This window comes from Miniopterus natalensis, chromosome 2 (assembly GCF_054644295.1).
Source record: "Miniopterus natalensis isolate mMinNat1 chromosome 2, mMinNat1.hap1, whole genome shotgun sequence".
Lineage (NCBI taxonomy): Eukaryota > Metazoa > Chordata > Mammalia > Chiroptera > Miniopteridae > Miniopterus > Miniopterus natalensis.
The window spans coordinates 182,818,852-182,836,512 of NC_142082.1; the positions used below are offsets into that span (position 1 = coordinate 182,818,852).

The window sequence follows — 17,661 nt, forward strand, 5'->3', positions numbered from 1 at the left end:
CCCTCAACAGTTGAAGGCCCAGAAATAGAGAGGACTGAGACCTGGTGAAGACGGGGCACAATGGTTTGGGGAAATGGCTCATCTGGAGCCATTTACTCTCTTGTTGAATCAGGAAATAAAATGATACACTCACATGCCTGTGTGAGCACTCCAAAAACATTTGGTTATTAACTTATGCGGGCCTCTTCTAGCTGGTTCCTCAGCCAGGATGGGTGGCCTCCTCAGGGAAAGAGGGCTGGGATTTGTCCTCCTAACACATAAGGAGCACCAGTGCGAGCTGGCTGCCTTGGTTGTACCTAGAACACACTAGCTGGGCCATCCATCCTCAGGACTGGAAGGTAGAGAAAGGCCATGTGTTCCGTGCTGCTGTTATCCAAGTGCTCTGAGAGTCACTTTACCTGCTGCCTCACCACCTCTGGTGAAGGTGGAGAGAGGTATAATTTCCAGACAGGGAAGCTGAGCGGGTCAGATCCTTCTCAGCCTTCCTAGCAGAGCGGAACTGGCCCAGTCCTTCCCTGGCTAAAGTAGGTCCCTGTGTGCCTTTCTTTAACAGCCCTCCTTGGAGCTTGTACTTTGGAGCTTGTTCTTACATACATGTGTGGTTTTGTTTTTTTAAGTATGTCTGTATTGATTTCAGAGAGGGAGGGAGAGGGAGAGAGAAAGATCAATGATGAGTCATTTATCAGCTACCTCCAGCACGCCCCCTGCTGGGGATCCAGCCCACAACCCCTGCATGTGCCCACCCCAGAATCCAATAGTGATCTCCTGGATCCTAGGTCGATGCTCAACCGCTGAGCTTCGCTGGCCGGGCTGTGCGGTTCTTTCAGTGTCCGTGCTGCACAACTGCCCGCTCCTGTTCCGAGCTCAGCCCACTGGGCCTCGAGCCCCTTTCCCACCTGCCTGCCTATGAGGGCCGGCTGCCTGGAACTGGCTAGCCCACCCTTCCTTCTCGGGTACTGACCCTGCACAAGTGATCTGAACTCCGCCCTAATGAACCGACGGAGAAGCCCCGGATGAACTGGGCTTAGAACTTGGTGGACCCAAGGGGAGAGCAGAGGATGTGCCAGCTCCGCACTGCTGGTTGCTTAAAAAAAACGAAGTGCTAGTCACGACCCACTAAACTGATCTTGATCTTGCCAAAACACTCAGCTGACAACAGTTTCGGGGAGGGCGCCCGGTCGGGTCAGGGCTCCAGTTTGCTGACACGCCCTCTAAGTTGGACACCGACTTAACTTCCTCCAGCCAGACCTTTACCGAGCGCCACGCGCGAGCCCCGGCACAGGGCGGATGGAACACTAGTCTAGCTGCCCTCTCACGGTACCGGCGCCTGAGGCCGGCGGGGCGGAGCCGGAAGTGAGGTCGTCGTCGCGATGGTCGCGGCCCGCGCTCATTGGCCAGGAGTGGCGCGGTGGGCGGGACGGCGCCCGGCGGCCCCAGCGCGGCTGGTGGCGTGTGTTTTGGGGTTCCGCACCTTTGCCAGTCTCCCCGCGGACCTGCGAGCCGCACGCCAAGCGCCTGCCGTACTGCTCCTTCCGGCACTCCCGGCCCGGTAGGTGGGGGAGGGGTCGCCGGTCGGGTAGGCTCCCGGTAGGGGGGCTGGAGAACGAGGGTCCTCGAACCGGCTGCAGGGAGTGGGAGGTACGATTTGCCTCTTTTCTCCCCAAAGACTGGAGACAGCAACCGGGCTCCGCGAGCCCAGGTAGCCGGCCCAGGGCCCGCCACCGCCACGCCACTCTTGCCGAACGGGTTCAGAGTAGCTCACGGAGCTGGAGAGAGCTCTAGGGACTGGCGGGCGGGGAGCGGGATCGGCAGGCCGGCTGGGTGGGAGTAAGAAGGCTGAGTCCTCCCCGCGCAGCCCGGTTTTCCGGCTTGCTTTTCCCGCTCTTCCTCCAGTCATTACCCGCTGTCGGATATCTCCCTGGCCCCAAGTTCTCTAGCTTGTGTCCAGTTCCCTTGAGCCTCGAGGGTGACGTTGGAAGTTAGGGAGTCCTGGGTGAACTTGGACTGCTTTTCATTCTCTGAGTTTCAGTTAGGTCATCTGTGTGCGGTGGGGTTGGTTCTCTAGGTGGCCTCTGCAGGACCTGTCAGTAACTGAGCATCTCTCCCTTGGGCAGGTGTCCTGGTAGAAGAGTGGCCTGCTCCGATATAGGCTGTGCTCATTTAGACTTGGTGTAGCCTGGGATAGCTGAGTGACTGGGCAGTTACCTCTCTTTTCTGTGCCTTGGTTCCCACATTGGTAAAACTGGGTCCCTGTCATCTGAGTCTGAGGCCTTCTTTGACCACTGAAACACTGCACCCCACCAAGTCCCTCTCATTCTCCTGTGCTGTTTTACAAGTTTATTGGCTATCTCTCGCTCCTTCTGGGGAAGTAACTGCCATGAGTGCAGGCGGTTTTGTCTTACTCACTGCTGTAGTCCCAGCTCTAAAGCGGTGCCTAGAACATGGTGGGTACTAAAATCATTGTGAAACATTGCCTGAATAGGATAGGTGTTGCTTATGGTGCCCATGGTTCCAAAGTGAGTGAGTAGCATCCATTTACCCCAAGACCTCCCTGCCTCCCTTCTGCCCTGTGTCCTTTACAGAAGTCGGGGAAGGAGGGAAACACCAGAAGTTTGACATTCCGTCTGACTGCCTGGACCTCCTTGACCAGATACCTTCCCCGGGGCCAGGATGGAGAGTTGGGGTTGAGAAGGGAAGACATTGACCAGCCCCACCTTCCCCAGGCGCAGTGCCTCACCCAGTCCTCCCTCCCTGGAGCAGGGAGGTGACCTCCTTTTCCTGCTGTACAGTGAGGAAGCTGAGGCTTAGAGAGACTGGGCGGTTTGCTGCAGGTTCCACGGTCAGGAAGAGAGAGGGCCCCAGCTCAGAGCTCCAGATGCTGACTACCGTGCTGTAAGCGTACCTGCATTGCTGACAGTTATCTTGCTCCCTCTTGCCTTCTGCCCATTGTCTTTATTCTGTGTCTGCTAGTCACAGGTCCTGGGCTAGGGACTGGAGCTCCAGGGCTTCCCAAAGTTGGATTCTTGGTATTTGGAGCCTATGCCATGTCAGGGGGAGTTGCCATTCACCTCACTCTGTTTTATAGAACACCAAGCTCCAGATATCACCACCTTTCTCTGGGTTGCTCTCCTAGCTCCAGGGTCGTGGATATGGACCTTTTGCAGTTCCTGGTCTTCCTGTTTGTCCTGCTCATGTCTGGGACAGGAGTCACAGGCACCCTGAGGACCTCCCTGGACCCAAGCCTGGAGATCTGTATCCTTTGGGGTTGGAGGTGGAGTTAATGAGCTGTGCCTGAGGGGGTCTATAAATGAAGTCTCTATAATCACAAACCCTTGGGGCATTCTAGGGATGGATCAGGCCCCGCTGATGGGAACGGGAGAGAAAAGGTAAGGTAGTTTCATCAAACCTTAATCAAGTCCACTGTCTTCTGAGCCTCAGAGAAGGCAAGGCACATTTCTCAGAGCCATGAGGGCTCTGAGAATTGAACATATGTGCCTAGCACCTTGTGGTGAGACCCTGAGTGGGGACTGAGGCCCTGGCATACTGGGCCACCTACTCTGGTCTAGGCCTTGGGGACACAAAGATGAGTCAGGACCAGTCCCTGGCTTTGCAGCCTTCACAGGCCTCTCGTTTTACTTGGTGGTCACTGCTCTGATGGAACGTGGGAGAAACACTGCTCTGGCTTTAGAACCAGGTCCTAAAAGGACAAAAACTCTTAGATGCCCCGACTGGATGACTCAGTTGGAATGTCGTCCCGTACACCAAAAGTTTGCAGGTTCAATTCCTGGTCAGGGCACATACATAGGTTGCGAGTTTGATTCCAGGTTGGGGTGCATATGGTAGGCAGCTGATCGATGTTTCTCATATTGATGTTTCTCTCTGTGTCTGTCTCTTCCTTCCTCTCTCTCTAAAATTGATAAAAACATTCTCAGGTGAGGATTAAAAAACACACATGCTCATAGAGAAGGGTTGGGGGGCATCCCCGGCAGAGTGTACAGCGTGAGCAGAGGAGTGGAGGTTCTGGGGATAGTGAACGGCTGTGGGAGATGGCGGGCAGGCCATGGGAAGGGGAATTCAGGAGCCAGGTCCTGAAGGGTTGTGTTTAGGGGCTTGGGTATGGAATCCTCTGTAAACTAGACAAATGATACATTGCAGGATACGAACCTTCTCAGTTTGTTAGTTCCCTGGGTGTGTGGGGAGGAGGACCTCATACATGGGAGTCTGTGGCCTTTGCAGATATTGCTGGTCAGGAATGGGCCTTCTGGTTGCTACCACTGGATTATCCAGGCAGAAGTATTGGTGCCAGCTCCTTAACTTAATGCTGCTCAGACAAGAAGATGTTTGAGGTGAAGCGGCGGGAGCAGCTGTTGGCATTGAAGAACCTAGTACAGCTGGATGATGTCCACCAGCAGTACAAGATCCTTGATGTCATGCTCAAGGGGCTCTTTAAGGTGCATGCAGGCACAGGGCCGCTTGTGGCAGACCTAGTCTTTGGACACTGAAGGATGAGTAGGAGTTCCTTAAGGAGATGGTGTTCAGTTAGGGGGAACTGTGTGAACAAAAGATTTGAAGTAGGGTTTAAGTAAACTGGGCTGCGGCTGAGCTGTGAAGGCCTCTGCAAAGCCACTCAGCCAGGTGTGGTTCCCTCAGGTGCTGGAGGACTCCCGGACAGTGCTCATCGCTGCCGATGTGCTCCCAGACGGGCCCTTCCCCCAGGACGAGAAACTGAAGGATGGTATGTGGTCTTCCTGATCTCTCCCTTTCCTTCTCCCCACCACCTGGATCTTCTCTAGTTGTTTCTTCCCTCCTGTTTTTGTCACTCTTTTTTTCTCTCTGGAAAGATCCTCTCGCGGCACCTTCTGAGTGTTCCCCTTTGGTGGATAGGCACTTAGTACGTGGTTCTTTAAGAATTTCTGGGCTTCAGAGCCAATTTCTGTGTCCCTGACACAAATGTATTCCTTTGTGCTGTCCTGTGCTCAGAGCAGGGGAACCAGGGAGGAATCTCTGCCCACTACCACTCTAAGGATCCTTGCCTTCTCCACCACCCTGACCTTTGTGGTAGAGAAGGCAAGAGTTCTTTCCATTTACAGGAGAAACAGGCCTACTGAAGTGACTGGACAGTGGGGGCAGTTACCCACACTCTTTTTAATTTTATTTTATTGATTGATTCTTAGAGGAAGAGAGAGAGAGAGAGAAACATTGACTTGCTGTTCCACTTATTTATGCATTCATTGGTTGACTTTTGTATGTGCCCTGATGGGGATCGAACCAGCCACCTTGGTGCATCAGGACAACGCTCTAACCAACTGAGCTACTTGGCCAGGGCACACACTCTTTACAATTGTTCTAAAAGCCTCAACCTCCTATAAGATAAAAGAATATTCTGTGTCCCTTCATTCCTGCTTCCAAGAATTTCTCTCCAGTGGTAATTTTCCCATTAGCTGATGACATTGTAACAATAAAATTTCTTAGATTACACTGAGAGAGGTTGGAAGTAGCCTTTACATATTGAATGGTGGACACTTTTACAGATATCATCTCTAATCTCCACTATAACTGAGGAAGTTATATACATAACTTGGCTCTTAACCTATAAACCAAGCTCACCCCAGATTTCAAGATGGTTCTGAAGCCCAGGGATCCAGCCCCAGTTGGCTCAGGCCCAGCTTGGCATATCTTTGGAGGAGGCGGCTTATCTGTGTGTGTCACCTGGCCAGTGCTGGTGAGGGCTGCCTGGGCCTTATCTGCAGGACATTTGAATAGGAGCTGCTGCCAGGGCTGGGTCTTTACCTATTCTTCATGCTAGCCTGGGTCGGGGGGATCTGCCACCATGATGGACACTAAACTCAGTCTAGACTGACCTGTTGACCAGAGGAAGGATATTAGTGAAGAAATTAATGAAATTCAACAAGGTCTCTGGGTGTATTGTATTGATGGTAACTTCCTGATGTAGAAGTTGTACAGTGGTTATGTACGGTGATAACAGTAGAGGAAGCCAAGTGAAGGAATTTTGTGGTGTATTGTATAAGTCTAAAATTACTTAAAAATAAGTACTTAAGAAGCATTTAGCCTGGCTGGCATAGCTCAGAGGTTGAGCATCAACCTATGATACAGGAGATCGAGGTTCGATTCCCAGTCAGGGCACATGCCTGGGTTGTGGGCTTGATCCCCAGTAGGGAACGTGCAGGAGGCAGCTTATCAATGACTCATCATTGATGTTTCTATCTCTCTCCCTCTCCCTTCCTCTTTCTGAAATCAGTAAAGATATTTATACATTGTTTTAAAAAGAAGCATTTAAAATTAAATAAAATTGGAAGAGTATGTTTTAAAAACAAACCCTGACGTGTTCCCTGGCAATGCTAACAGACCTGACCCTGCACAAAAACTATGGTTGTGCGAATCAGGCTCTGGACATTTGGACACCAAGTTGGGGAGTGTAGGCCCCAGCAAAGCCTCATGTGATGCATATGCCTCCATGTGCAGAATGGCACCCACCTCTCTGGTCCCCACAGCAAACAGGTCTTCTAAGCCATGAGATAATGGGGGAAGAGCACAGCCTTTGCAGTCTGACAGAACTGGGTTTGCAGCCTAGGTTTGCCACTCAATTTCTCTGTGTAAAATGGGAACAGCCGCCACATCTCCCTCTAAAGGTGGTTTGAGGATTCAGGGATGTGGTGGACATAAAGTCCTTAGCACGTAGTGCACATGTGGGCAGCAGGCAGCGGTCTCTTTTCCTAGTGGGCTTGGTGGGTTTGCCTCCATTCTCTGGGGGTGCCTAGGGATGGCCAAGAGGGAGTAGAAGGGCATCTGTGCTGGGCACTCAGCAGGTTCCTCTCACCAGCTTTTTCCCAGGTGTTGGAGAACACGGCCTTCTTCGGCGATGTGGTGCTGCGCTTCCCTAGGATCGTGCACCATTACTTTGACCACAACTCCAACTGGAATCTCCTCATCCGCTGGGGCATCAGCTTCTGCAACCAGTCGGGCGTCTTTGACCAGGGGCCCCACTCGCCCATCCTCAGCCTGGTAAGGGCTGGGATGGAGGCAGTTGGGAGCCCTGTCCCCCAGTGTCCTGTGAGCCTCGCAGCTGCCTGTAGCTGGGCCTGAATGTCAGCTCTTGGTTGCATTTTCTGTGATAAGCCTCAGGGCACCTTGAGGTGCCATCTCAAGGGGTTCTCTGCTGACCTGGGTCCCTATGTTTCATCACTTGGCCCATATTTGCCCAAGTCTTGATCCCTTGAGTGACCCACTGGTGAGCAAGAGACAGGAGAAGGCAGAGGATGACTAACTTTTCCTCATCTGCAGATGGCCCAGGAACTGGGGATCAGCGAGAAAGACTCTGACTTCCAGAATCCATTTAAAGTAGACCGCACAGAGGTGAGCTCTGGGGGCTTGTGGCTGTGTCTGCTCTGCCTCTGCTGGGCTACGGGAAGCCAGATCCTGTGGGGGTTGGGGTGCCTGGGGTGGAGTGTGAAGGCCTTGAACTTGGAGCCAGACATGCCCCAGTCTAGATCCAGCAACCATCACTCACTCACTGGTGCCTTTGGGCAAGCCACAGCCTTTGTCTTAGCCTTAGGCTGCCTGTCTATTCATGGGATGTGGATGCCAGCTATTGGGGGGGCAGTCAGAGGCTGTGCACACACCCTTCTCAGTATATGATAGGCACCACATCAGGTAGATGTGAGGGAAGGCAGGAGAGGTCAAATTGTACTCTTCTCTGTCCTTGAGCCTCTGATCACCCAGCCGGGCTTCTGTCCTGCATTCCTGCACATGCTCTCCTAGGGTGCTGAGGTGGGCTCTCAGGGCTGCAGGCTGTGGGGTAGGATAACAGATAGGGTCACATAGAGTAAAGGAGAGGAGGTGATCAGAGGTGGTCAGAAGGGTAGGAAGGAAGGGCTGGAGGACTCGACTCTTCAAATCACAGGCTCACCCTGCTAATAAGGAGGGGAGGGGCATCAGGGTCTGTGAGGGCTCTCAGATTTTACACCCTGTTTGCAGGCTAACAAGCTCGCCTGCTGCTGTTTCATGGATACCGACATGTCAGAGGCATCAGAGTTTACTGCAGCAAAAGCAGTGTCAGACTGTTGGACTGGTCATGTGGGCTCCCCTTGTTCCCTGAGTCCCATGGGGGTGACACAGAGGGGCCCAGATGGATATCACACAAACAATGGGTCTGAATCATAGCTGAAGAATACAAAGCTTGGGGAATTCACCACTTTTTTTTTTCATCCTCAACCAAGGATATTTCTTCCATTGATTTTCAGAGAGAGTGGAAGGGAGAGAGAGAAACATCGACGTGAGAGAGACACATCGATTGGTTGCCTCCCACATGCCCCCTGACCCGGGGCCAGAGATTGAGCCTGGAACCGAGGTGCATGCCCTTGGCCGGAATCCAACCTGGGACCCTTCAGTCCCTGGGCCAGTGTTCTAACCACTTTGCTAAAATGGCCAGGGCAATTTACCACTTTTATAGTGAACAGAAGCAAACCTGCTCTTCATTTCAGGGGTGATAGATCACCTCATCCTTCAGGGTTCGCTGCAGACTCAATCCTGAGAAATGGCCCGGAGTGGTCAGGGCTTTGCATTCTTGATGTATGTATCCAGCAAGAACATGTGGGGATGCACAGGCCATTGTGGATTGCCTCCCCCACAGGCATCCCTCAGCCCTACATATCTTGGCTTAACTCAGATTTCCACATGAATATGCTATTCAGTCTATTAATCCAACTGATGGAGTCTAAAACTATATTTGTTTAATTGTTTCACTGCATTTAATTAAGGCTGCCCTCAACAAGACTAAGTAGCAGGATGAGGCCAGCCTGCAGTATTGGCCTCAGCCATGTGCTCCAGGGTCCTGGACTCAGCCGGCTGTGATCAGTTTGGGGGAACCAGTAGGTCTTATTTTAGACAATTGGATGTGGTCTAAGGCCAATCTATTATTCATTACCACCCACACAAGAGTTTAGACTGACCTGCTGATCTTTATGTTATTACCAGTAATTACAAGGGCAATAGATGTACCCACAGCAACCCTCATCCCCAGTGGAGAGAAACTCTGTGGCCCACTGTCTCCCACATGTTACACTGGATTGGGGTCACCATTACATTCTTTGGCTGAATCCCAAGTGTCAGTGTGGATTTGCAGCCTCAGCTGACCCACATGATAGAACCCCAGGCCACTGAGGCATCAGGAGAAGGAGCTGGATTTGTACCTGTCAGATTGAAGCAAGGTTGGACTGGCATGTGTGTCTGCACAGGGTCACTTCAGGAGCTGCCTTTGATGGCATCAGGCACACCAGAATAGTTCAGTGATCATGTGGTTGAGAATGACACATCCAGCAGCTGGTCAGATTGTCATCTGCAGCTGCCACTTGCTTGAGCAGATTCTAGGATTGTTTTGCCAAGTGGTGGTGCTGGATAAAAGGCACAGAGAGGATTAATTGTCCCCTACACCCCCTGGGATCTAAGGCACTCTCCCTAGATGCTGGGATTATTGCTACAAAATTTGTGTGTCACTTCCCAGGACCTATAATTTCACTTTTTCACTAATCATCCCCTACTCTTACCTAGATCTTTGTCTACAAGGGTCATATGTGAATGGGACAAGGGCATTTTTACAAAATTTTCAGAGGCATATCTTGGTCCACATGGGCCACGGTTGGGGGAGTTGGCAAGGAACATACTCAACCAATGGTCATTATCCTAATGATCTTGGGCCATACTGTTCCAACCTAGGACTCCAGGTAGTCAAACCAAAACTAGAGAGTCAGCTTTGTGCCAATCCATGGTGGCAGGTGTGTAGCTTTATCTAGTACGATGATGCATTTAGGTGGTAATGACTGCCATCTGGGTAGATTTGATCAACAGTTTGATTCTGGTCAGTATCACCAGAGAAGGGGCCTTACTGTGGGCATCTAAGTGAGTGACTCAGACTGTCCAGTTGTCAGCCACAATTTGTTTCCACAGTTCATGGACCCAAAAAGGGATGACTGTCTGATCTGCCAGTCTGTAGTCTTATGAGTGGTAAACCAGATGGCTAGGACACTGACAACAGTAAAAATATAACATGCCTGGTCATTAGGAGTATTGTCTAGGCAAAGGTGACGACTTTTAATTCAGATCAGCGTCTGGCTGGCCTTTGTGGCAGCTGGTCTTTCATTGTTGTCACTGGGGCTGATGGCTGCTGCCACCCATAGACAGCTATGTCAAGGGTCCCCAAAACTACCCCCTGGTTGATGATGTGCTAGGACTCAGTGTATGATCGTGCTCATGGCCATGATTTATTACAGTGAAAACACAGTAAGGAAAATCAGCAAAGGGAAAAGGCACATGGGCAGTGTCTGAGGGAAACCAGGCACGAGCTCCCAAGAGTCCCCTCCCAGTGGAGTCGCAAGGCATGCCTAATTCCCCCAGCAACACGTGACAACACGTGTGAAACACTATCAGGGCAGCTTATTACAGACTCAGTGTCCAGGGGTTTTATTGGGAGCTGGCTGGTCCTGTGGCACCCTCTGCCTGGCACATACCAGAATTCCAGGCCCCCAGAAGGAAAGCAGGTGTTCAGCATAAATGACAGACAGCTCAGGCACAGTGAGCCACCCCTATCAATTAGGGTGGTAGGAGCCCTCGCAGAATCTGAGTTCCCAGACACCAGCTAAGGGCCAACCTGGGAAGCAGGCCTTTCAGAAATACCAGTCAGGTGCACTCTGTTAACTCTTCTGCACAGCACCATTTCCTAGCGATTCAGCTGAACTATCAGTGGACCAAGACTGAGTATTTAGGGTAACTTCTGAATTGAGGGCCTTGTTGAGTCAGTGGCTTTTTCACCCCTTCATGTAAATCCAAGGTGACATGTTCCCCAAAGTTGCTTCCTGCAATCATGGTCCTGATACATGGCCCCAGTAAGGAACAGTCAGGGATACCTAGCAAAAGCATGCAGGGGTGCTCAAGACCATGGCATGTTGCCTCTCCCAGTGCGGGAGCGCCCATAGGGATGCTGGTGGGGAGGCTCCTGTGCTTTTCCCTTTGGGAGTTGATGTGGCTTGAACTGGGTGACAACAGTGGGGCTGGTGAGGAATGGTAAGATTCTGGTTCTGTTTTGAAGGCAGAGCCAATAGGATTTGCTAAGGAAGCAGATGTGGAGTGAGCAACAAGCATTAAGGGTGACTTGAAGATTTTTGGCCTAAGCGTGTGGAAGAATGGAGCTGCCATTTTCTAAAATGGGCAGACCGTGGTGGGAGCACGTTGAGGGCTGGGTCGGGGATCAAGACTGTTTCTGGACCTGGTGAGCATCTGAATGATGTCAAGTAGGCAATTGGCTATCTGACTGGATTTCAGGGGAGAGGTTGAAGCTCAAGCTACAAATGTGTCATGCATATGAAGAAAATACCAAAATCTGTGGCCCAAAATCTGGGGGGGTGAGTGGTAAGGGCAGATAGAGAAGCCGTCTGAGGCCTGAGATGTGGCTGCACTGAGAAATTGGGGGAACGAGGGTGAACTAGCAAAGAAGGAACAGGCAGCAGGAGAGGAGCGAACCTGAGACTCGTTTCCCAGAGGCCACATGGGGAAAGTTACAGGAAGGAGTGATGGGCCCATCAAACCCTGCTGGAAGGTCAAGGAAGATGAGGCCTGAGAACAAGCCACTGGATTTAGTAATAGGGAGGCCGTCAGAGGTCCTAACAAAGGCTGCTTGGGTGGAGGGGTGATAATAAAAGATTGGGCTTCAAGAGAGTGAGGGGAAAGGAAGTGGGAGCAGGAAGTATAGACAACCCTTTTGAAGAGTTTGTTTTCAAGGGGCGCAGACCAGTGGGAGAGTAGCTGGAGGGCAGTGTGGGTTCGAAGCGGAATTTAGTCGGACGGGAGAGACTAGCATGTCTGCCTGTTGATGGGAACAACCCATTAGGGAATAAGAACTGATGATGTGGGGGTGGGAGAGTTGCTCCATTGCCAGGCAGCATGAAGGGCCCACTTGAGTTTAGCATCAGGAATTTAAAGGAGGCTTTAGCCAGGCCTCGTGGGGAAGGGATCAGGAAAGGGATGGGCAGTGTTTCTCTTCTGCCCCAACTAGACTTGGCTCCCCTGGTGAGGCTGAGCCACCTGGGGATGAAGAGGCCAGGATCCCTTTACTGGCCATTCCCCAGCCAGAGCCAGAAGGTATGGGAGAGGCCTGAGGGGTCTGCCAGCTCCTCATCTCCAAGCGGACCACAAAATTAATTCGTAAGGATAGGAGGTAGAGTGTGGTAGGGGAAGCACTTCATGAGGACAGCGATGCTGGAAGGGGACTGGGTTTTGGGGAGATGAGCCATGCCAAGTTGGGGGGGATCACTTGGGACATCCCAGTGGAGGTGCCAGGCAGGCAAGTAGATATGGAGGTACACATTTAAGGGTGTAACTGGCCATATAGACATAATAGAAGCCATGGGTTTGGAGAGAGCAGGGGGGGAAGAGTGCAGGGCCTAGGGCTGCACTTGAAGGGTGTCTCCACCTGAGTCCTCCCACCCCTGCTCACCCCATGTTCCCATTTCCTCACTGGGCACCACCATCCCCCGGCTGTGGATGTCCTGAGCCTGGCACTGCAGCCTTTGCTTCCACTCCCTTTCCAGGGTCTGTCAGTTTGACCTCTGATCCACCCGCCTCCTTTGCGCTCCTTCCCGAGACAGGATGCCTGCTGTCTCTCATTCTTGCTGGCTGCTCCCCTCGTCCTCAGGGGTATGGCAGCCAGGGCTTGTGGGGGGAGGGGGTCTGTGGTTGTTGGGCACTCAGCTCCCCCACCGCCCCCCCCAAGTCTGTTGTTCCTCTGATGCCGGTGTTTATTCACACCTCCAGACCGGTTCCTCTGCCTGGAATGTCCTCCTTCCCTCATCCTGTTTGCTTTCAACCTCTCTTTTTAAAAAAAAAAAGTTTTTATTGATTTCAGAGAGGGAGAGAGAGAGAAATTTCAGTGATGGGAGAGTCACTGATTGGCTGCCTCCTGCATGCCCACTACGGGGCGGGGGGGGGGAGGGGGGGGATTGAGCCTGCAACCCAGGCACGTGCCCTGAGCGGGAATCGCACCTTGATTTCCTGGTTCATGGGTCAATGCTCAGCCTCTGAGCCTCCGGCAGGGCGCGCTGCTCTCAGCCCCTGGCTTATCTTTCAGGACCCACTTAGGTGTTGTCCCCAAGCCCATTTAACCATTTCCGTGTCTGCTTGGCTTCCTGAGGGCAGGGCCTGCGTCTCAGCAACCGTCCTGTCCTTGCAGCCCAGCCCTCAGCTGCCTGTCTCAGTAAACTGCTGCCAGTGGACTGAACTAGACCACTCTGCTCTTCCCCCCAGTCCATTTCTAGCACCGACCCTTTCCAGAAGGCCCTGAGAGAAGAGGAGAAGCGCCGGAAGAAAGAGGAGAGGCGGAAGGAGATCCGAAAAGGCCCTCGAATCTCGCGATCCCAGTCTGAGTTATAGCCCCGTTGCAGCCCGGGGTTCAAGGGGCCGTGAGGAGGACAGCGTGGCCAAGGTGAAGCAGTGCTGACTGGTTGGTGGTGAGAGCTGGCCCCTGTGAGAGGGGAGGCCATGTTTGCTTCGTCCCCTGGAGCTGGCTTTGAGCCCAGCTGAAGGCACTGGGCCACAGAGAGCTGGATTTCTTTCCACGGGCCTCCCTGGAGGGGGCATTGAGGGGACCTTCAGAGGACACTGTGCTGAAAATCTAACCCTCTGGAGATGCTGGGGAGGTAGGAGTGGATCCTCCCGGTGGGTTAGGACTGATGGCTCACTGCTGCCCTTCATGGGGAGGTAGCAGAACTAGGCTCTGAGCCACGTGTGGAGGTGCCACACCTGCTGCTGGCTCCAGTGTGTCACTGAGCCACATGGCACAAGTTCTAGCCCTCTGCAGAGACACAATAAAAGCAAACCCTCTGGGCAAATCACAGTTGGTTTGGGCCCCGGGTAGCTGTGAGGCCCTTTACCCAGGCAGGTGGCGAGGGGCCTGGGTTGGGGAACCAGAGGCCCTCTGAGTTGCAGAGAGTACCTTAGAGTATGTTCCCATCTCATCATGGGAGCCCCAGGCTCTGGTGGGGCAGCAGAGCAGGGGCTTGGCTTAGGCCTCCTAATCCCTTCTCAGTACTGTCCTTGACGAAGGATCAGTGTTGGAAAGGGACTGGAAGTGTCCTGGGAGGGTGTTTATCCAAGATGATCTTGGGGCAACATGATCTCTATCCTCAGCTATCTGGGAACAGTCATATAGCAACTTGTCCTCTCTGGCAGTGCTGGGGGACCCTCAGCCTGTGGGCAGAGGCTTGGGGACAAGCTCTGCAGAAGACTGCACTTTGTAATGGCAGGGCTGCCCCAAGCTGGATCATCTAGACAGTGAGCTCTCCGGCTTAGGAGGTATGCAAGCAGAGACCCATGTTCACAGGGCAGGGAAGCTGCAGAGGCCCTAAGTGAGCAACTGCCCTTCAGTCATGCTCTTCACTGGCAGGGAGGGAGAGGCTCTGGTGGGAATTCTAGTTCTGTCTCTTTGACCTTGCCAACCCAGGGTCTGCTAAAAAGGGGAGAGCGAAGCATCGCAGAACTCACCACCACCACCTAAGGGAGACCCAAGTCTTGTCTCAGCCCATCAGACTTGCTGAGTGACCCTGGCTCCCCTTTTCTTTGCTGTCATTTCATTGGTAAAGTGAATTTGATGATGTCTGAATTGCCTGCTCAGCCCTGAACAATTTCCTCTAAGGCTGGGTCTGGCTTCTCAGTGACACACGTTCTCTGCTGGTTCTTCATTCATCCCCTAAATTTGCTGCACCCACTGTAAGCACAGCCAAAGAGGAGCCCAGTCTTACCTGTCTTCACCTCTGCCCCGTCTGGTACCTTCATTCTCCTGGGCTCTTCCTTCTATACCTTCAGCCTCTCTCCATCTTGGTTGATACCTTCCTCTCCATCTTCAGGTGCTGCCAACTTCCAAGTTTTCCCATCTGACACCTTCAGAGAAGCAAACAGAGCCACCGTGCTCCCCCCCCCCCCTTTTCCTTTGCTCCACTGTTGATTGTTGTGGTCATTTGTTCCGGGAACTCCACCGTGAGTCATACTGTCCACCTCCCCTGCTGGGAACTGTACAGGCCCTAGGGTACTTGTTTGTCCAGCCTCCTTGCAGCCAGCATTCAGTTCTGTGACTGAAGTGGCACCAACCAGATCCACCAGCCTGTGTGAGTGGTGCTGGTGGAAGCAGTGGCCACAGGGGACATGAGGATTCCTAGTGGACAGGCCAGCTCCAGGGGTGTCTAATGGTGGCAACAGTGATGTCTTCAGTGGTGTTTTCAGCATGGTCTCAGACAGAGTTCCTGTCTGTTGAGCTTCCAGGCCCAATCTTAGACATCTGGAAAATCTGGGAGCTCCCAATATCCCCTGAGGCAGGGCCTCTCAACAGTGCCACTGCTTACATTTGGGACGAGATAATTCTTTGTTGTGAATGGGAGGAGGTCTGTGTGTGTTACTAGAGATTTAGCAGTGTTCTTGGCCTCCACTCACTACATGTCTGCAGTAATTTCCTAGTTATGACAACCGAAAATGTCTCTAGACATTGCTAGATGTCCCCTGGGGTCAAAAGCTCCCTGGCCTACACCCTTCTTCCTCCTTATCTCAGCCCTACATCTTCTGCTGCTGTCCCCAGTCACTGCCCACAGAGAGGTGCTGACAGTTCCTGAGGATCCTCCCAGGCTTCTGGGCCACCATGCTGTTGTTCTCTGCCCTTGGTCTGAGTCTGCTCTGTCTCTTCCCGATTTCTCCTTCCTCACCTGCACCCTAAATAGTTTATTGGCTTAATCTCGCCTCTGCTCTTTTTGACGTCTGTATCCTCTAAGACCACTAAGCTGATGGCACTTGCCCTGTCGCCACGTGATAACCCTCAGTCCTTACGTTTCAACTTATCCAAAACCAAATGTTATTTCCCACCCTGAAGCCTCACCTCTGTGTCAAACTGTGGTACCTGCTCTTGCTTAATCCTGAAGGAAACGATATCTGAGCTGAATCCTGAAAGATTGGGGGAGGGGGAAGGACACAGGCACCATGAGCAGAGGCCTAAAAGGGGAGGCATCAAAAGTAGTAAATGAAAAACATGCAACGTTCTCTTCTGTGGCCTGTAGATAAGTGCCCAGTCCATGGCAGGTGTCTGGATGTAATGGGCATCCAGTTCAGTCCCTCCCTTTTCATACGAAGAACCCAGGTCCTAAGGAGTGACTCGTCTGAGGCTGCTCCACCTCTGGGATCCAGCCTCAGTTCTCCCAGTCAAGGCAAGGTGCCAACTGGAAGAGCTGTTAAGTTAAAGTTAGGTGAGATCCAGGGCCAGAGGGAAAATGTCTGTTTTGCTGAGGCTGGGCCCAGTGCCACCACCTTTCTTCTGCAGTTTCTACTGAGCTTCATTTCTGCCCCCTCAGGCTACTTTGCCAGGAATGAGGGCCTCTGGGCAGTTGTGTTCCCATCTGGGAACAGTTGTGTCCACCTACCTGACCTGGTGCTCCTACGGCCTTCTGTGTGGGGCTACTGAGACTGTGGGATGGGAGGGCACTGGACCAAAGTGAGTCATAGGGTAGGCCAGCAGATGGTCACACACCCCCAGTGTGGGGAGCCCTGTGAGAGCCACTGAAAGGTGTAGCTGGTCTCATTGTCCAGCTCAGTGCTCTGTCCAGGGCAGGGCCACAGGGTTTGGTTTTCTGTTTCAGGGTAAGACCAGAATAATCAACACCAACTCTCTAGTCTGTAAACAGTGAGAACATTCCTGCATTCCTGTCTCCCCTCCCCCCCCAATAAGGCTATTTATGTTATACAAGTTCATTATAAAAAGTATACTGAAATGTCAAGAAGAAATTCACCCTAAACCCACCATTCCCATAACCGTGACTGACAGTCAACTGTTGGGCCTCCCATCCATTTTCCCTTCATGTGAGCACATAGATCGCTGTTTTTTCTATTATAATAGCTACCTTGTGCCAGCACTTACTAATATGCCAGGCTTTATGACAAGTGCTCGCTGGCAGCAGCTTCTGCTGCCTCGGCCCTTGTCCATGTTGTCTGTTGCCCCAGCTACACCATACACAGGTCTCTCCTCATAATTTTAGGTTTCATCTTAAATGTCAGAGGCCATTCTTGACATCCCAAGTCAGAGTCATTGATACAGTTTCATCACACCCATTACTTTTCTTTGATCACTTGTACTATTATCATTTCTTTTTATGTTGATTTGTTTAATGTCTGTTCACTAGACTGTAAGCTCTCAGGGCAGAACTATTTCTGTTTGCCTGCCACAGAGGTGTGCAATAAATATCAAATGAATGTGCAGATGATCCCATTTAATCCTCACAACTATGCGGGAACACTATTCCTATTTTAGAGATGGCAGAATGAAGGCTTAGAACAGTTAAACTGTTCAAGGTCACACTGCATAAGTAGGTCTATATGTTTGCTTCCACACAGCCTGTGTGCTCATAAGTCTTGACCACAGAGGAGCAGCTGCCTCTTACACTTATAGGGAATATACTTTTCCCTTTTAACAATATATTATGAAAGTCTGTTGATAGCTATGCATTTATCTATGTAATGTTTGATGATGCCATGGTATTCCACTGTGTGGCTGTAATCCCTTATTGGATGTTAGACAGACGTGAGCAGAGCAAGGACAGTGGGCCAGGTACAGGGACTCACCAG

The 17,661-nt window shown here is 51.9% G+C and overlaps 1 protein-coding gene across 1 annotated transcript; it reads left to right on the plus strand.

Annotated features, from left to right (window-relative positions):
• Window positions 1–1,471: 1,471 nt before the first annotated feature.
• CCDC134 (coiled-coil domain containing 134) lies at window positions 1,472–17,295 on the plus strand. Its single transcript, XM_016210270.2, has 7 exons — window positions 1,472–1,549; window positions 3,134–3,252; window positions 4,330–4,451; window positions 4,651–4,735; window positions 6,842–7,023; window positions 7,303–7,374; window positions 13,312–17,295. The coding sequence occupies exons 2-7, from the start codon at window positions 3,150–3,152 to the stop codon at window positions 13,435–13,437; spliced, it is 690 nt and encodes a 229-aa protein (XP_016065756.1). The 5' UTR covers window positions 1,472–1,549; window positions 3,134–3,149; the 3' UTR covers window positions 13,438–17,295.
• Window positions 17,296–17,661: the final 366 nt, after the last annotated feature.